Source organism: Mustela erminea, chromosome 1 (genome assembly GCF_009829155.1).
Source record: "Mustela erminea isolate mMusErm1 chromosome 1, mMusErm1.Pri, whole genome shotgun sequence".
NCBI classification, from domain to species: Eukaryota; Metazoa; Chordata; class Mammalia; order Carnivora; family Mustelidae; genus Mustela; species Mustela erminea.
The window spans coordinates 160,608,077-160,628,166 of record NC_045614.1 but is presented as its reverse complement, the minus strand read 5'-3'; the positions used below and the strand labels follow the sequence as shown (position 1 = coordinate 160,628,166).

Below are 20,090 nucleotides of genomic sequence, written 5' to 3'. Positions count from 1 at the left end.
AGGTTCAGAGGGGACTTACGTCTTTGGAGAAGTGGCTGTTTCTGGTGTCCAAGAGCTGGGGGACCTTTAGGCTAAATAACAGGTGATCTTACAGCCTTCCCCCAGAAAGCCTTGGAGATATCAGCAGAAGTATTTTCCAGGCTCCCTCAGTGAATTTTTAAACTCTAGGCTGGAGTAAAATTTCTATTCACATGAGGTCTCTGATCCCTGGTCAGCTCGTTTTTTCTCTATTCCCTGTAGTATATTCCAGCAAGTAACAACAACACCCCAATCCATGGCTTTTATATCTATTATCGACCCACAGACAGTGACAATGATAGTGACTACAAGAAGGATATGGTGGAAGGTAAGAAGCACTTTGGGTGAGACGGTTTTCTCTGGTGGCAGGGGGGCCTCTGTGCTGCTGCAAGTATAAAACCTGGGCTGGTGGGACACAGAGCATCTGTGCACATATCATGGACCCGTGCCACACCTGGGGTCATCGAGATCATCAGCCCACGTGCTTCCTTTCCTCTGGAGCTCCTCTGCCCCAGGGTGCCCTGCTGCCTTCACAGCACCAGCCCAGACACACACCCCTGTCCGAGTCTGACTGTGACTGGTTCCAGACAGACCAGATGCCCAGCACTACATGTGACTTTCTGGCCGTCTTTTCCAGGGGACCGATACTGGCACTCCATCAGCCACCTGCAGCCCGAGACCTCCTACGACATCAAGATGCAGTGCTTCAACGAGGGTGGGGAGAGTGAGTTCAGCAATGTGATGATCTGTGAAACCAAAGGTGATTCTCTTTAGGTGCTCTGCTCCCCTCTTGCTATTTCTAGCCAGCTAGGACCAAGTCTCTGCTGCATGTGGCAGGCTGGTAGCTCTTCCTCATGAAGACTCCTTATTTTCTAAGTACTCCTAAATGTTATCACTTTTAACCCTTCTGTTCATTTGCCTGGGCCTCAAGTATGAATAGGGTTGCCATCCTGATGGCTTCAAGGAACTGGGGAATTAACTCATACAAGAGGAGCTCAATACCCACCCTTAAGGTCAGAACGTTCTATAAACACTATAGTTCTATAACATTTGGTACTTATGTTGTTGGTTTACTAAATTTAACTACAACGCCATTAGCTAGGAAAGAAACTGAGCAAGTTCACTTAGCCAGTTAGGGGTGGAGCTCACCTTGGGCCAAGTTCATCTAACTACAGTCTGGGATTCTTTCTCTGCACTGAAACATGTTAAACATCTCCACATAATAACTTGTTAATATTTGCACATTGGTCAAGTGGAGAGATACCACCGTCTCAATTTTGCAAATATAGAAAATGTATAACGCAGGGATATTGCAAAGAACAGAATCAGAAGAGGATCACAAAGGAGTAGGAATGGAGACAAGAAAATAATCCATTTTCCCAACATTGGCAACATTGTCCTCTAGCTTTGCACTGCTTTCCTTCCCCTATTCAACAAATGCCCAGTGCCTCCTGTGTGCACTCCCTGCTGGCTTCCAGCCTGTGCAGTGAAGGGAGAGGGCAGATACTGTGTGGCCACAAGTCCTGCAGCCAGTGACACAGGGAGTGCCCGGGGCAAAGAGCAGAGGCTTCACACTGGGCCGGGAGGCTTGAATCCTCAGGCTGGACAGAGCGGGACTAGTCTGAGGGGCAGGGCCAGCCTGCATACTGCCAGGTGATGGGAGGGTATGGCATCTAGAAGGAGGACGAGAGAGGGAGTGCTCAGGGAAGGGCCCAGGTGATCCGGGGCATTGGATCATGGAGGACTCTGTGAGGTCGAGAGCTAACGGGCGTCCCTGCAGGTGTGGGCTGCTGTGGGGGAGAGTGCGGCGGCTGTAAAGTACAGGTGAAGAGAGGATTGAGTTAGAGTCTGTCCTGAGGTCATGTGGGTAGGACCAGGGACCACTCGCACTTTGGGGCCAGGGGGGACTAAGGGGAGTTCAAAGTGAACCATGAGGTGTCTAGCACAGTGTGCGTGGATAACGTTGCCATTTATTGAAATGGGGAAGCCAGAAGAGAAGCAGAGCCCGGCACAAAGAAGGGACAAGGGGAAGCCACTCGGAGACTTCCTGAGGCTGGTTCTTCTGAGCCTCTGAGAGAGAAGCAGATCCCCTGGTTGGGGAGGGCCCCAGGCTCAGGGACTTGGCAGCCATCAGGACACAGGACAGAGTATGGAGAGTGTGGCCTGAGAGGGACAAGGAGGGCTTCCAGTTCTGAGGAAAAAACAGAAAAACACAAGCAACAGCCCGCAGAGAGGTAGTAGAAATCACCAGGTGTGCTGTCAGAGTCGAGAGGAGGACGCTGTGAGGGGGAGTTCATGAGTCAGACCCAGCCTGCTACCACATGAGCCAGAGGACAAGTTGCCATCTTGTCAGAGACTTGGTGTTTCCCAGTTACTGTCCGTCCTAGAGAGTCCCCCTGCCTCCATCTCCCTGCTCTGCGGCCAGACTCAGACCAGGATTTTGCATCCCTTATCTGCCCGGGAATAGCAAATCCATGGGTAAATTCTGCCATTCCCAAGATTTTCTTCCCGAAGCTCACTGGCTCTTGAGAAAAACCCTACACCTCTCCTGCCCAGAAGACCCAGTCTGACACTAGTGCTTGGCCCACAAATAGCTCAGGTTGTATATTGAAATAGAAGGCCGCATTCCCTTCAGCAATACCAAATCTCCCATCAGAGGCCAGTTTCATGCTGAGCTTGGACACCACACTCATCTGATACAGAGTTCTGAGGCACGGCCTTGTGAGTTTGGCCCCATTTCCTACTCCCATGGAATCCGGTTTATTGCTGCTGCTGTTTTTTGTTGTGAGGGAAATGTCAAATGATGGTGAAGTGAGTTTTGTCCACAATTACAGCTCGGAAGTCTTCTGGTCAGCCCGGTCGGCTCCCACCCCCAACTCTGGCCCCACCTCAGCTGCCACCCCCAGAAACTGCAGAGCGGCCCATGGGCACTGGGGCCATGGTGGCGCGCTCCAGCGACCTGCCCTACCTGATTGTTGGGGTCGTCCTGGGCTCCATCGTCCTCATCATTGTCGCCTTCATCCCCTTCTGTTTGTGGAGGGCCTGGTCTAAGCAAAGTGAGTGAGTAACCACCCCCACACCCCCTGGGAAGGAGCCTCGGGAAGGGAGGAGGCTCCCTTCACATTCAGAAGAGTGTGAGCTCCTGGTGCCCCACAGGGCTCAGAGAGATAAAAATATGCCAAGCCTGGGCCCTTTCCTCCCAGTACCTGACCTTGGCAGATAGAAAGTATGCAGTGGAAAGGGCCTGTCCTCTCTGCGTCTCTGGAACTCAATACTTATCTGCTTTCAACTCTTTTTCATGTCTGAAGCTGCTGCTCTGACCACAAGTTCATGTTGAACGTGAAACCCCCCCCCACCAACTGATTCTCTGGTTTGCGGATGCCTTGAGCTCCCCCTCTTAGCCTGTTACCACCTATTTCTGCTTCAAATGGCAACACATCTGGGCAACTTGTCTCATTTAAACATTGCTTCTTCTGCGGGCTCACAACTTCTTTCCCCCAGACCTGTGCTGCTGTATCTCCTCCCCCTTCTCCCCACTGTAGATGAGTCCAGATGTTAGAGGTGGGTGACTGCAGGAATATTCTGAGCGAGTGTTCTCATCCCTGGGGCAGTGTCCGCTCCCTGCGTACCTGTGCAGTCAGAAGTTGTCTGAGATTTCTATGGTACTGAAGCTGCCCTGGGCCTCCTTGGCCTAAGCATACCTCTGTCCTTCTGTCCTTGCAGAACATACCACAGACCTGGGTTTTCCTCGAAGTGCCTTTCTGTCCTCCTCCTGCCAGTACACCATGGTACCACTAGGAGGACTCCCAGGCCACCAGGCCAATGGGCAGCCCTGTCTCAGTGGCCCCAGTAGACGGGCCTGTGCCAGTGGGATCCATGTGAACAGGGGCTGCCCTGCAGCTGCCACAGGCTACCCAGGTGTGAAACCTCAACAGCACTGCCCAGGGGTGCCTCAGCAGGTAACGTCACCCGGGGAACGTGAGCACATGGGTGCGGGCCAGCACAGGGGAGTCGGGCTGCCTCCTGGGGCGTTTTCCCTTCTCGCCTCTAATCCCGGGCTACTGGGTCTGGCCCTCCTTAGTCAAGAACAATTCATTCTCTTGAACACCAAACAGGAAAGTTACATGGACTCCGATGTGACCTTTTTGTTACTCTCTCCTTTGAGCAGCAAGAGGACACCAGCAGCCTGCTGAAGCCAACCATTCTTGGCACTGGATATGACCCCCCCAGTCACCAAAGTCCCAGGTAACCGGGCCTCTCCCATCCGCAGCTTCTGCTCCAGAACTTGCTTTCTCATTAGCTCCTCAGACCCAATCTCAGTCACTAAGGGGAGTCAGGGAGGGGGGCATGTCTGACAACCTGCTCCACCAGACTCGTCTCCTGAGGAGGTGTTGTGTTTGCAGTTACAGTGCCCTTTCCGCTTTGGGGCATGGGTTGGCCTGTCAGAAGTCCTTCCCTCACTTGGCTGGCCATAGCAGCCACATACAACTGGCTCTGTCCACAGGCCCCTAGACACCTGACTGCATATCCTTTCATGCACTCAGCATTTACATGGCATAAAATGGAAATAGACTAGAATTACCCACAGAAGTGGTGAACTCTCAGTGTTCAAAGGGGAGCTGTCCCTGCCCCGTCTGAGCCCTGACCAGCTCTGATGCCCTCAGACATGGAAGCAGCCAGGGCAGTGGGCATACAGGCACACTCTGCCTCCACCTCACTTCTCCATCTGGTTTCGTGCCTGCAGGGGTCCCCAGTCTAGCCCAGACGAGGGCTCTTTCTTATATACGCTGCCTGATGACTCAACTCACCAGCTGCTCCAGCCCCACCAAGACTTCCGCCATCTCCAGGAGCAGCCTACTGCCACAGGCCAGTCAGGCATGAGGAACGTACCCCAGGGTTCTGGGCTGGAAGCAGTCTGGGACCCTCTTTTTCACCGAGGTTGGTGCGAGGGGCAGAGTGGGAAATTGCACAGGCTGGGGATGACATGAGCTAGGTGTCCACAGCCCCGCATTGGCCTAGAGAACAGTCCTCAAAGGTGGTGTTAAGAGCCATCCAACAGCTCTTCTAGGGGAGGGACAGGGAGTGAGCCTGTTGTGGTGAACCAGGTGAGGCCGGCTCTACAGGGCAAGCTGTGTCCTCAAAGACTAAGAGGACAAATCCCCATTTCAGAGAAAGAAGCCCTTTTGGTCTTGGCATTTTAAAACCATTCACAAATTCTGGCCACTTCTCATCACACCAAGAGGCATTGTCTGATCATCCCAAATACCTTGCTTTGTTGGGTCTTGTCTCTTAATTAAAGGATGGGATGATATCAGTCATTAAGCAGCCGAGTCTCACATCATCATCCTAACTCTGCTCCCACAGAACCTTAGCTCCAGGGGCCTCAGTGCATGCTGCCCACCCCATAGTCCTCTTTCGTGCCCGGCTCTTGGAAATCAGCGGACGCTTAGTTGGGGCACAGGCTGTTACAGACAACTGGCTAATGCTTCTTAGATTCCATGGCATGAATTGTCCATTCGCATGCAGATCCTAGACTCTGTCTCTGGGAGATAAAATTCTAAGACAGGGACCTCCTAGAGCCAGACCAGAGCATCATCAAAACTGAACTCCATCTGGGCTGGGATGGTTAGGCCCAGAGAAATCGTACCAGAGGGGTAGACTAGCAGCTTATATCTGGGAAGAACAGTGCTTTCTTCCACATTTCATGGGCTCAGCTGACTTCATTTGCCCCAGGGTATAGGCTTAGTGCTTAAGAGTCTCTGGGATTCCATCGCTGAAATGTGTAGGTGAGACATGGGTAAACAAGTGCCCCCCGCAGGTCTCTGAGACCTTAGATCAGAAATGCCCTTGCCATAGTTAATGTGTTTCTGCCTCTCTTTTAGGGCCAGTGTAACCAACTCCCATCACAGAGACTGACCCAGTACCACTGAGCAACGGTTCCTGGTCAGTCTGGATTTTCATGTTTCCCATTTTTCTCTCCCTTCAGGGCCCCCGTGCTGCTTGGGCCTTGTACCAGTTGAAGAGGTGGACAGTCCTAACTCCTGCCAAGTGGGTGGAGGAGACTGGTGTTCCCAGCACCCCGCCGGGGCCTACATCGGGCAGGAACTTGGGATGCGGCTCTCCCCCAGCCCACCAGTGCATGTAGCTTTTGAAACACCACCTCCTACAATATAGGCAGAAACCAATATCCCAGAAAGACTATTGTTTTTAAAAAGAGAAAAAATTGGTATTTATTTTTCTATAATAGCCATATTTATATATTTATGCACTTGTAAATAAATGTATATGTGTTTTTATAATTCTGGAGAGAGACAGAGAATCCTACCCATTGAGGTATGAGGGGGAAATCAAAGATGCCCTGATAACAGGATTCCACCTGGCAAGAGTAACACAGACTAAGGAGGCAGCCCTTCACCGGACACCTCTGCCGCTGCCCAGGAGGCCGCACGAGGCCCCCCAGAGAAGCTGCTGAGAGGAAGAGTCGTAGGCACACGGTCTGCAACAACGATGAGGGCAAAGCAAGGGCCCCAGTGTCACAGGCTGGAGCTGCTCGTGAAGATGGCTGGACCGGGTACTGCAGGAGACCTTTTCAGAAGATGCTGATGAGCACAGACTAAGATGTGTATTGTTCTATAAGCATTAACAAGCCTTCCAGAATCAATAATCTGTGGCAACCTATCTCTGTAAAAACAAACACTGTAACTAACTTCTAAATAAATGTTTAGTCCTCCCTGTAACCTTCAACTTAGTCACGGATGAGTCAGCATCCTCTTTAGATGTTAGGATTCAGTTCAAGTATTTGAAGAAAATCTCCACTTGTGACATCTCAGCTCTGGCAAGAGTTTGAGAGCTGGGAAAGTTAGCAGATGTCTAATTCTTTGTCTTTTTAAGTATTGTGTTAGTAACTGTTTAGTCCGAGAGGGAGACAGTGTGAAGCAGTTAAAGCAGCAGATTTGCAGGTCTCTAACTGAATGGACTTGAGGCAAAACTTTGGTCACCCAGATCGGTGTGGATGATGGAGTATTTTCTCCAGAATGCCATTTAGTTAAGTGCTAGGCTGCACCTGTGGTGCCTGATAAAACTCAACTTTCCTTCTTTCCAAAGATAGACCGACATTGCCAGAGGAGCTGAATCATTAGTTGTTTAAAATCAACACTTACTTACGTCCATACAGCCACAGGATCAACCTTCATGCGTGCAATTGGCACTAGCTGGAGGCTGAAGCCTTGCACGGAAAGCCCTAATGCTCAGCCGTTCTCAGGAGGGAAATCTGTGTGCAGGGCTTCAGCAAAGGTGAGTGACAGATGCAGGACGCCTGAGGCTGTCCATCTGGGTAGGAGTCCTGGGGCCAGACTTGCCCACCCTAGTCACACCGGGGAGAAACCAGCCTCTCGGACAAGTGCGCCCTCTACTGGCCGGAAGGGACACCGGGCCTGGGCTTACCTTGGTCCCATGTTTTTCTGTCCAACAGCTAAACTGGAAAAAGCATTCTCAGCGAGAAGTGACATGATCTTCAGAAAAGTTGTATTTAAAAAACATCTTAAGAAATAAAATGAAGGACTTTAAGGAACATGGAAATGATAGAAGAAATAAGTTGTGACTTGAGTCACGACCCTGCACTGTGGGCCTGAAAGTCACTTCCAAGAGTAGGACCGGGCCAATCAATACTCTCAGTCTTCACTCAGCTAATCCAGGGCCTCTCAGAGCTGGGCTGTAACTCACCTCCTAGCCCACTGGCTTTAAATTTTATTAGTTTTTTTGCTCCTTGATGACCCCAGGTAGTTGTCAAAGTCAATTTTGGTGAACTTTTAAGGACGTGATATGTAAAATTGCTTTCTGCACAGCCCGGGAACCATAACAATATTGAGTGGTTTTTGCTCTCAAAAAAAGAAAAAGAAAAAAAAACTAGGAAAGAAAAAAATCACTTCTAAGGCACACTAAATGAGATAAATATGCATATTTACCTTAGTCAATTGTGGGAAATGACAAAAGTTATCAGGCCTCTAACTTTTAGCCTAGAAAATTAAGCAGCTTAGATACTCAATTTCATTGTATTTTCTATTTCTTTAGATTCCGAGTAATTATTATAGTCCTTTTTAAAAGACTGATTCAGCCGTCAAGGACTTAGTAAGACCTACTGCGCAGGCGCCACAGAGGGTGCAGAGCCCAGCTCAGGCCCAGAGCCCTCTCTAGGCAGCAGTTCTCTAGGACAGGACAGCCGGATTTGGCAACAGTGAGCAACTGTGACACAGGGGCTTCACTTAGCAGCTGCTTTTTCTTCTAGTGTTGGGTTTTGAGGATACTGTGGGAAAGGGTTCAAAATAGCCACATTATGTTAGCAGTTGACCCAGAGGTAACGTGTGGATGGATTTGGGCCTCACTCTCGGAAGTAAGGCGGCTTTCTCTGAGACACAGCCAGAGGCAGAGAATAGTCTGATCAGGGAAGCAGGGGTGAATGGAAAGTTATCCCCTGCCAAAGCCGAGCCCTAGTGGTCTCCTTCTGTCTAAAGCTGAACTTCCCAAAGACTCTGAGACTATACTTAAGGACAGATTAAGACTAAGTCTGGAATCAAGTAGAAATGAAACTAAAGCTAGTTCTAGGTCTTGTCCAATTCAAAATAAAAAACAACTGAGTATTAACTAGATTATCAGACCTAGAGGATGAAGGCCTATTTATTGTGGATGTAAGTGGTGATTTAGTCTAGTTCAATTTGGGGAGAAAAAAAATAACCCTGATCAGTTACAGAGTTGAAAAACTCAGGGTATCTTTGCCATGGCTCTTCCATAGACTCTAAAGTCATTCCTGCTATAGTTAGAATCACAGAATTTCAGAATGGGAAAGAGAGCTTATCCAAAACCTTCATTTGTCAGATAATAAAATGAGGCCCAGGAAGATTACGTAACTTCCCCTGGCTCTCACCACCATCTAGGGAATGGTGTCTCCCTGGAGACCAACCCCTTTCTCCTGGCAGTTGCTCAATGTGATAGGCAGCCAGCGAGGAACGGAAGCCTCCTGCCAAACAGCTAAGTGAGTGCGTCTGAAAGTTGCCCTTCCAGCTCCTCCAGGCAAGCCTCACAGGGCTGTGGCCCCAACTCCCAGCTTGACCATAACCTTGTGAGAGACTCTGAGCTCAAAGCAGCCAGCTCAGCTGCTCTCAGGAACCTGGGTGAGATAAAGGCCTGCTGTGTTAAGCAATGTTTGGGGGACCTTCGTGTAGCAATAAGTAAAAGTCTCAGAGCTACAACTAGCACAAAAACCTTGAAGGGCACACAAGTTTAGGACATACAAGAAAGTGATAGCAGGTGTCTCCAGCAGAGAAGCTACTTCACCAGAGTATTTAAACTAATGGGCACAAATTATTCAGATCTCTTAAATAGGAACAGGAAAACATCTTTGAAAGGAAGTAAGTCCTATCTCCTGTGGAGAGACGGGTCATCAGGCTAGTCACAGGTTAGGAAGACGATGCTGCTAGGTCATGTTCTATGTTGAAGTAACATTGCCTTCCTCACCTTTCCTTCTCCATGACGGACTTCTACTCTGGGACAGCTCAGTAGAGAAGCTCATTCATATATATGGACCCATAGAGGTCTGAACCTAACGTGCTGAGCTCTGTTACTAACAGGGATCCAAATAGCAGGGAGATCATTCCCAAATGGGCACAGCCATCAGCCATGACTTCCCGTCACTGCTTACCCCCAAACAAAAAGGACAATCAAGTTGGTTTAAAATGTTAGGCACAATCAAAAGTGATGATTAGAGACAGTCTCTCAGAGTGATATAACCTATCAAGACTTAGGGATCTACATCAAAAATAGCAAGTGACTCCACTAGAACCCAAAAGAAAATGCAGAGGACATGAAAAACTGGGAATACTTAGAACACCGGTAGAGCTGCAAACACCTTCAGAGAAAAGCCGCCTTGTTGACCATTTTGCAAAACACACTCCTACTCCATTCAGAGCTGAGGACTTTGCGCAGCCAGGGCTGAGCAGGAAGCTGGTAGTCTGCTTTCTGCCAGTCCCAAGCTAACCACTCTGTCTGCATTTCCTGCAGCCTGAGCCCTCAAATAACTGCTCTGTGAAGTCCACAATGTCAGAATTCTGATTTGCATCTCATTCGAAGATACTGCTGGCAGAATAGCTCGTGCTTTTGTTTTTTTGTTCTCTCAGAAAACACTGAATATCAGTTTATTTTCCAAGGAAGGAAAGAAGCAAGTTTTCTCACAGCTTGCTAGTTTTTCCTGCCAACGGCTAAAAATTCAGATAAGCAAGAGACAAATTTCCTACAAGATATATTGCCGGTGCTTTCTTGAAGTTTTGTGATACATACAGCCTTCTGAGGCTCCATATTCAGTCCATTGGGTTCCAAACAGATCTAAAATGGTTCAGTTCAAAGGGAAATAGATGTTGGGGGCTAGAGTCCATTCTAAGACAACCACATTAGAGAAGAGTTATTAATACTGTATGACTAGATCTGGTCTTAGACTTTTAAACAAATCCACTTTAAAATAATAGGACTATTGCAGCCAGCATGGAAACAGACTTCTGGTAAGTCGTATGTCGGAAATCTTGGATGGATTTGAGGAAAAAAGCAAACTTAAAGGCCCATGGGCTTCATCTCCCCTTGCGGAGGCTGAATGGGTGGGAGGATAAGGCCACCTTTCTTACGCAAGAGAGCAATCTCTTCCTTTAAGGCGGAAATCCTTTCTGCCTGCAGCTGGATCAATTCGGTGACCTTCTGTCTTGCCACAATGTCTGCTTTCCGAGGGCCCTGGAAGGCATTGCCCTGTTGAAAGAAAATACCTCCCTGCTTTAAGCATCACATGGAATGTGAAAAAATTCCCCATTTTTATGTTAGTGCTAATCTTACTGTCAGTTTAAATACCCATTGCTCCTTATTTTAAGGGGCCTTCAATTCTTCCACTGAAATCCCACCATTAGAAATGTGCCCCCCTGGCCTAATGAGTAACTCTTAAAATGAAAATCCCATTAAGTGAGCACTCTGTCATTCCTACTGTAGAGAGCTCAGCAGTGAAACCATAAAGGATGGGGTACCCACCCCCCTTTCTCTATACAGCCCATATTTTGTTTCCCAAAAAGGAAATCTCTATTTCCTCATCTGACTCCTTGTCCAGTCAATTCCTGCTATGCTTCAGACATTACGTTGTTGTTGTTTTGATTTTATTTATTTGACAGCGACAGTGAGAGAGAGAACACAAGCAGGAGGAGTGGGAGAGGGAGAAGCAGGCTTCCTACTGACCAGGGAGCCCCATGTGGGATGCAATCCCAGGAGCCTTGGACCATGACCTGAGCTAAAGGCAGACGCTTAACAACTGAGCCACCCAGGCGCCTCCAGAAATTATTTTTAAGGCCTTTGTCCGTGGACTAGATTAGGATTTCCGGAATGCTTTGTGTTCTTCCAGAACATTGAACCATTAAAATTTATATCTGATTTTTTAGGTTGAAAAAGTGGCCATTTCATACGGTTCAACCTAGCTGCCTATGTGAGATCTTTCTTGGAAGATCCGGTGCCTTTAAGAGCTAGATCTCAGGAACATCTCACCACCCTCCGTAGCACCCATCTTAGAGCATGGTTCTTAAGTATAAGCTCAATAAGCTTTGAAAGCACATTAAAGGGAAGAAGGTGACACTTATGTAGTATCCATTCTGTGCTTAGAGGTCAGGCAGTTGTCATGTGACTTTGAAGGAAACTTCAAAGAATCACTGAGACAATCAGAGAACTATTGGCCCTGGCATCACAGGCCCACTAAGTTTGAAACCCTCAGTCATCACCTCCAGACCTCTTGTTAAGTGAGGAAAATGACCTTTGTTTGTTTAAGCTCCTCTCCACAGGGCTTTTGGCTACTTGTAGCTAAGCCCAGGCCTCAGCTCATGGCATCACTCCAGCTGCTCACTTCGAAGTCACCATAACTTGCCCTCATTTTCCTTACCATACCCAAAGTTTGGCTATTCTTACTTTGAAATGTCTGATCTTTTTTTGTTCTTGCCATCTATATCCCAATGCATGCCTAGATTGCTGGAAGAATAATAGCAATGGAGTCAGCTTTGGAGGTGGACAGACCCTGGTTTAAAAACTCGGTACCATGCATGACCTCTGCGGTAGTTACTTAACTACTCTGAGCTTTGGAAAGTACTGTTTTGAGAATTGTAGTATGAGATATTCCATGTAAAGAGACTATACATGAAAATATATTACTTTAATACCATAAAAATTACCTATGTAAAGATAGGCATGGAAGGATCTGCTATGTAAAGAGACATACACTATTAATTTTCTTCCCCATTCAACTGATCTACTCAAACTCTTCAGACTCTTTTCTCCAATATATCTGGACTTATCAAAGCACATAAAGTCAACAAGGGTTTATAACTGATTATATGAAAATCGTGTTTAGGCATTAACCTCCTGGACACTATCCTGACTCATCACTCAAAAATTCTTCAGTGGATAAAGGGCCCTTGATACTCAGATTTCTACTATCCTTTCATATGGAATTTCCAATGATAAACTTCCCAATTCCTCTTATTCATTCTTTCTGTGCTTAGGTGATTCTTGAACTCTAGCATGCCTCAGAATCTTCTGCAAGGCCTGTTAGAGTACCTGGCTGGGCCCCTCTCCCAGAGCTGCTGACTCAGTAGATCTGTGGGTGGTGCCTGATAATTTGCATTTCTAATAAATTCTCCAGGTGATGCTGATGCTGTTTTTCAGGGGACCACACTTTGAGAACCCCTGGCTTAGACCATTTCCAGGATGCTTAAAGAAAACCAAGGGAAAAAATGGGCATTTTTGCAGATACTACTGTATTTTAAAACATGTCACATATGTGTTAGGTTCCTAGAGGTTCCTAGAGGATACTCACCTAGGTGAACCTTGAATCAGGTGAACCTGTATGAAATACATTGTCCACCATATACTACGTACTAAGTATTATGTCAGGCTCAATAAACCTTATATAAGAACAAGTTGAAAGCCATAAAAATAACAAGTGTTTTAATAAAGTAATATGAGATCCCACAATTAAAAAGATACCCACCTTAAATCAAATGAAATAAACACATATTGGAAATGGGTGTTTGTTATAAATTTAGAGATTATTTTGGTGTCATTTGTACCTAATAACCTTACCTCACTGGGACTAAGGCAAACCCCATAGATTAGTACATATGTAAACTCATGGCACTCAAAAGACATACAGTAAAGCTAATCCCTCAGGCTCACCTTTAAGTAGGTCCCAGCAACTTCATGTCCTCAGGGACCCAGGTGGACTGGAAATGGTCCAAGATCAAGGTTTGTGTAAATGCCAGCACTTGACATTCTTATGAATAACTACTTTCACAAAGCTTCCCCAACTCTGATAAAGGGTCTGAAGGAAAGGAACATACCTGCTGGTTCTGTAGTGTATTCAACCGAGAATCAAGTTTCTTCTTTTCAATACATAAATCGTTCATCTGATGAAGCTTTTTGGTGTGTTCTTTTGTCTTCATCATCAACTCCCATCGCACCTGAGCAATCTTTTCCTGCCAGGGTGGGAGGATATAAAATGGGTTAAGTGAGTAAGAGAGGAAACAGAAAAATACATGCTCAGATTTGATCAAAACCGTTCAGCAAATATGCATATGAAAAAAATACAATCGGAAATCGCTATGAAAATGCAACCAGAGCCAGCTGTATTGGCCCTGGCTCAATTAGAGAAAAGAAGAATGTGGGTATGCTCAAAGATACAAGGAGGTAAAAAAGATAGACATGGGTATGACTTCACTATTGAAGAATAAGATCAGTATGCATACTGAGTGTGCTATTCATTACTAAAAGGAAGAGTATTAATTTAAGCAGCAGACTTTCATATATTTTTCTTTCCCTAGTCTTGGCCCAAGATCCTCAAGTAGCCAGCTTGCATGGCCATACATCTCCTAAATGGCTTTCCTTTGTTTTTTACTGTTCCAAAAATTATTTTAGATTGCACATATTATCTCTAGAATTCCCCTGAAAATCTTGGATAAGCAAAGACAAGACAAGATGACATTAGGAACCTCTTTTCCTGCCCTGTCTACTGATGAGCTAAGATAGGAAACTGGAGAAGTCATAAGGACTTGGGGGGCTTATAAAATCTTTATACAAGCTCCTGTCTTTGAATCTAGCTACAGTTGGGGCACTGCCTCCTCTCACAGCTCAGGGAACAATGTAGGCAGTAACATCTTCTAAGACCCCACCAGCTAAATAGTCCAAACTGGTTATAGAATCTATTACTTAGAGATGTTTTCTAATTTCCAGATCCAAAGGGCATGTAACAGCTATAGGGAGAACTACAACAGGGATCCTCAAAGCACAGCGGCTCCATCTCTAGCAATGTCAGAGCATTTATCTCACACTAATGGAAACCTCAAAATGGAATCTTGGTCATCGTCCATTCCATTTTGTCATATTTCCACATACCCAGGACCCCAAAACCTATGCTGCTGCTTTCACCCCAAGACAGGCAAGTCCTTTCAACCAAGTGAATGGTCAGGATGCAGAAACAGGCTTAAGATCATGGGGGAGCCAAGGGGACAGACTTGTCTCTGGCTACTCAGATGCTACTCAAGAACCACTGATAGCATTTCTTGCCTTGACCCACATTCAGCCAAGGTGGGTCACCTGTCCTCTCGGCCGTACCTCCCACATCTTCATTTCCTTTGCATTCGTTAGCTCCTTTCGAAGTTTTTTGATCTTTAGCTCTTCAAGCGTTGTGTTCACAGAAAGTGTCTGAAGGGCTTCTAGGTCTATCACACGGCCAAACTTGCTGATCATTAGTTGATGGACTGTTTCTTCCATTTCTAAAAGAAGACATCACTGTCTTAGTGTGTTCAATGGCCCCCACTGTTATTAAATGAACAATACTGGTAGCAACAACTTTCTGAAGAACAGCTTTTGCAAGAGGATGGTAAAAGATTTTATGTTACCAGTTGGCTTTTCCTCTATGACTCTTGACCTGCTCCTTTCCTCACTTAAAATGCCCAATCCTGTGCTGTCTTTTCATCTACTTGAAAATCCTGCATAAAGCAGACTCCGTTTTCCCCCAGCTGTTTCCACCCTCTGCTGTGGCCCTCCTCACACTGTCAAGGGCCGCAGCTGGACAAGGAACTCTTCAGGGTTTTTTGTTTTTGTTTTTATTTTTAACGACTGATCTCTACAGCATCTAGTGTCAAGAACAGAGCAGGCACTTAGAGGAAGTTTTCATCATACTCCAAGTAAAAATTAAAGTCTGAGTCTCAAAACATTCCAGGCTCACTCTCATCTCAGTTCCCATGGACTACAGTGTTCTTCCCCAAATAGCCACATGGCTCCCTCTCACCAGCCCATTTTCTTTTTTCTTCTTCTATTTTTTAAGATTCTATTTATTTGATGGAGAGAGAGAGAGCGCATAAGCAGGGGGAATGGTTGAGGGGAGGGAGAAGGAGGCTCCGCACTGAGCAGGGAGCCCAATGTGGGGCTCCATCCCAGGACCCTGGAATCATGACCTGACCTAAAGTCAGACACTTAACCGGCTGAGCCACCCAGGCGCCCCCAGCCCATTTTCTAAAACCAAGTTATAAGAATCATTTCCAATACACTCAGTTCTGAAGGGGTAACCAAGAGCAGGTCCTTGTCCTCTAACCAGGGAAAACCACACTTTACCATTTACCAGTATGCCACCTCTCCAGGGAGCTGTTCCTGGCTCCTATAGACCTGAGCACTCTCCTTTCCCGTCCCTTCTTAATTTTTCTTCTTAGCAATGATCTCCATCTAACATGCATCATAATATATCTTACTTTTGTTTACTGTCTTTCCTCAACATGAGAACAGTGGAACTTCTGGGGATAATTCCATATGTGGAGTCTGACTCCCCAAGAAAATATAATCTTGTAACAAGACTTTCTTGATCACTGGACTGCCCCCTAAGTGAAGTCTTGAAGGACCTAAGGTATCAGAAGATGATAGAGTTCCGCAATGGTGTGCAGGTTCGTATCTGGTTATGGTTGAATATAATGATACAACTGGCATGACTGCCGTTGTGCGTGATCCAGGAGGGGCTGTTCATGTGTATTGGATATGAACACAGAACCCATGGACTTGTGTAATGTAGCAGCTGTGATAATCAGTGATGCAAAAACCACATGATGCTTAGATTATTTGCACATGTGTACTAGCCTGTGGCTGCCTGCTTGGCCTCAGTAAGAACCTTGAGACTCTCTCCAGCTAGTGCCCTCTGCCATGACAGCCTCATGTACTAGGATGTGGACTCTGGTCCTTGCCATTCCCCCTGTGGAGCCAGCCTCATGCCCTTCTCCTGATTTGATGAGGCCAACTAGCATTTACAGGGGACATAAAGCCTTCTGGAATATTTTTACCACATGCCTTCTCCGTGGCCAAGAGCTGTGTTCTCCTTGAAATGAAGTAAACTTACCACTTCTCACCACCATGTTCTAGACTCTCCTTTTTGTTTACTGAGTCTGTCAAGGGAGAAAGGCAACAAAAAGCCAACTGTGGTGTTTCTCATCACTGCTAAGCCTTTGTTCTCTGGCCTACAGAAAAGGAACCTACTCCTAGTTCTACTTTCAGAATCAGGAGAACTTCAACCAGACTCACAACTTGCTTTTCAGAAAATGGGTTGAGGGCAGGTGGGGAAAAGAACTGAAAGTTGCTGAATAAAACTTATACTACATGGAATTATTCCCTTTTATTTCCATTAACACTCTAAAAATTTGCATATTTCATTTCATCTTCACACATTTTCCCAAACTTAGAATTTACCCAAACTGAAACAAGCTTCTTTCTGTTTTCACACTAGTTTATTCCTTGGTTTAATGAACAGTACTTTCAGATGTAAACAACATTCATGGCTTATCGAAGCCAGAGGAATGAGAAGTATGTGAGAAGCACTGGAACCTCAAGGATTACACCTGACAAAACTGTGTGTCTCCAATCACTGTTATTTAAACATGCAGTCTTAATGTGTATTTTTTTTTTTTTAATTTTATACTCCAGCTACCCATGAAGGCAGAACCATCAATACTCACTGGAAACTGGCCTCTACAAATCCAAGCAACCTAGACTGGTTGACTAGTTGACCACTATAGGCTTCCCATTTTTTTTCTTTTACAAATTAAAATATATATATGTTTTATTCAATTGTGGTAAAATACGTAACATAAAATGTATCATTTTAAACATTTTTTTTAAAAGATTTTATTTATTTATTCGACAGAGAGAGAGATCACAAGTAGGCAGAGAGGCAGGCAGAGAGAATGGGGGAAGCAGACTCCCACTGAGCAGACAGCCCGATGTGGGACTCGATCCCAGGACCCTGAGATCATGACCTGGGCTGAAGGCAGAGACTCAACCCACTGAGCCACCCAGGCACCCCATTTTAAACATTTTTAATTGTACAGTTGTACAATTAGAAAAGTTGTACAGTTCTGTGGCATTAAAGTAGATACTAAGGTATTGGCAATATTGTTGTTTTTAAAGTTGGAAACTTCACAACTTTCTGTTCTAAATACCAAATATTCAAAATGTATTTTAAAGGGTAGTAATCTTTATACTGTGCATCTTATAATATCCACCACAAATCCAGATAGATTAAAAATGCTAATATGAAGAAGACTACTAATAGGGAAACTATGGATAAAATATCTTTATGATCTCAAAACAGGAAAGGATTTCTTAAGACATATACAGACACGATGCACAAGCCATAAACACTGGTAAAATTAACTATATTAAGATTTTAAATGTTTATATCCCAAAGTAAAAAGGCAAGTCACAAACTAGAAGGAATCTGGAGTGCCTTAAAAGGCAGAATATAAGGCGCCTGGGTGGCTCAGTTGGTTGGGTGTCCAACTTCAGCTCAGGTCATAACCCCAGGACCCCGGAATCAAGTCCCACATCAGGTTCCCTGTTCAGCGGGGATTCTGCTTCCTCTACCCTTCCCCCTGCTCATGTGTGCTCTTGCTTGTGCTCTCTCTCTCTTTCTCAAATAAATAAATAAAATCTTTAAAAAAAAAAAAAAAGATTATAGTAAGAACTCCCTAAAATCAATAAGAAAGCAAGAAGTAGAAGTAAAAAAATGGTAAGGTTTATAACAGGCAAGTTACAGAAAGGGAAACACAAATAAATGGCAAATAAATGTATGTGAAGATGTTTAACCTCACCAGAATCCAGGACACATGAATAAAAACCACAGTGAAATACAATTTAACATCCACCAGGCTGGCAAATATATTGAAGTCTGACAGCATCAAATGTTCCTGAGAATATGGAGCCTGGGCCATCCTCACTGACAGGGAAGTGGCAGGTGGTTGAGGGGAGGGTTGAGATAAAATGGTAAAACCCCGTTGGAGGGCAGCTTGGCAATATACAGGAGTGCCTGCCAGAAATGCATAACACCCCTCTACAACCCAGACACCCCAGTCCTGGGGATTCACCTTCTCCCACGCACAGGGAGATGTGTACAAGAAGGTTCACTATAGCTCTTTCATCACGAAAAATTAGAAATAGCCAAAATATCCATCAACAGAAGATTGGGAAAAAAAAAAAAAAAAAAACCAACTCAGAGTCCTACAATGGAATATTGTCATGGCAGTTAAGATTTAAAAAAAATAAAGTGAATAAATTACAGTAGTATGGATACCTATCAAAAATCGGTTTAATAAAGTGAACTGCAAAATGATATGAATAACATTACAGTTAAAAACAAGCAAAATCATTCTATATGTTGTGTGTGGATACTCACATCTGCAGGTGTGCTCACCGGCCAGCCGACCCTGGGAAGGGTCCTGGAGAACACTATCAGAAAAAGGGGTGTTCAGTTGCATCTTCCCTGTTTTGATTTCTTAAACTTGGTGGCTAGTACCTAGGTTACGTTACTCTATATTTCATCATGTGTTAAGCCTTTTAAACTTAAGAGAAATAGTTTCCACGATAAAGGATTTAGTCTTTAAAAACAAGAGAGTGACAATTCAGTGGTCTTAGGAGAAACGGTAGCTAGGAAGACAAGAGAGTGTTTCCTTGCTTTCAGTTGTTCTGATTCTGTGATTACTTACTGTTTTCAGAGTTAATTCCCTCTCTTATCAAGATAGTACTAGATAATGCGTGGACTGAGTTACTTACTGCTTATAGTTTTTGCCATCTCTCTCTTTTCTCGGATAAGCTGTTTGCGCCTCTCCCGACATTCCTTGTTAAGTTTTTGCTGCTTGGAATTTTCCTCATGGAGCTGTATGATTCGTTCTTGCAGGCGTCCCAAGGAATGGTTAGAAAAGACCAAGGTTCCAGAAAGATCATTAGGAATTTCTCCAAATACTACATGCTCTACCTATCAAAACCAAAACAAAACCAAGATCGAACTAAATGTAAGATAATAGAAAGCACTTCCTTTTCTGTCCTTGTTTAGGTCATTGCCTTCGGACCTCTGTCATTCCCATCACTGAGTAAGGTAAAAGCTGGAGTGGCCTTCAGATCATAAGCCACATTATGTCCCTGTATAGACAGCAAATCTTCCCCCAGACTATGCCTAATATCTGCTGCATAACCACGGAACAAACCACCATTTCACGGTGGGTGTACTATGCAAATCGCTACATAAAGCCAAACCAGTCTGGGTCAGGTTACACAAAATATATGTGAGGCCGATCCAAACTTTTCCTTCTAAAATACAGCTTTCTCTCTTCACCTGACAAAATGGGGTACGAAATGCATCTCTGCACCTTAATATAAGCTGTAATTCTAATGAGTGTGGAAATGAACAAAGAGGGCAGAAAGAGAAAGGATATTTTCCTTTTGTCTTGCCCTCCCTCATTAACAAGCAGAGATTATGACAATTCTTGCATCATTAGTTCATCTCTATTTGAAGATGGTGTGCAAAGGGACGTGTGCACAAGATCCAAGATTTTAACTTCCCAGCTATTCCATTCTTAAGTCATAAGCTCCCTGGGGCACCTGGCTGACTCGGTCAGAAGAGCATGTGACTCTTAACCTTGGGGTCATGAGTTTGAGCTTCACATTGGGAGTAGATACTCCTAAAAAAAATAAAAATA

General features: G+C 45.2%; 2 protein-coding genes across 7 annotated transcripts in view; one reads left to right on the top strand and one right to left on the bottom strand.

Annotated features, from left to right (window-relative positions):
- BOC (BOC cell adhesion associated, oncogene regulated) overlaps positions 1-6,766 on the top strand; it is a 70,385-nt gene extending 63,619 nt beyond the window's left edge. For all 5 annotated transcript variants that reach the window (XM_032348743.1, XM_032348733.1, XM_032348751.1 and 2 more), the window contains 7 exons: positions 241-346; positions 656-778; positions 2,853-3,074; positions 3,742-3,977; positions 4,187-4,263; positions 4,763-4,956; positions 6,005-6,766. In XM_032348743.1, coding sequence (XP_032204634.1) covers positions 241-346; positions 656-778; positions 2,853-3,074; positions 3,742-3,977; positions 4,187-4,263; positions 4,763-4,956; positions 6,005-6,192 — 1,146 coding nt within the window. In that variant the 3' untranslated portion in view covers positions 6,193-6,766. The remainder of the gene's footprint in view (positions 1-240; positions 347-655; positions 779-2,852; positions 3,075-3,741; positions 3,978-4,186; positions 4,264-4,762; positions 4,957-6,004) is intronic.
- Positions 6,767-9,930: 3,164 nt separating this feature from the next.
- The window catches only part of CFAP44 (cilia and flagella associated protein 44), a 157,066-nt gene continuing 146,906 nt past the window's right edge, over positions 9,931-20,090 (bottom strand). For both annotated transcript variants that reach the window (XM_032348695.1, XM_032348705.1), the window contains 4 exons: positions 19,168-19,369; positions 14,692-14,852; positions 13,422-13,556; positions 9,931-10,803 (listed from right to left, as the gene is read on the bottom strand). In XM_032348695.1, coding sequence (XP_032204586.1) covers positions 10,615-10,803; positions 13,422-13,556; positions 14,692-14,852; positions 19,168-19,369 — 687 coding nt within the window. In that variant the 3' untranslated portion in view covers positions 9,931-10,614. The remainder of the gene's footprint in view (positions 10,804-13,421; positions 13,557-14,691; positions 14,853-19,167; positions 19,370-20,090) is intronic.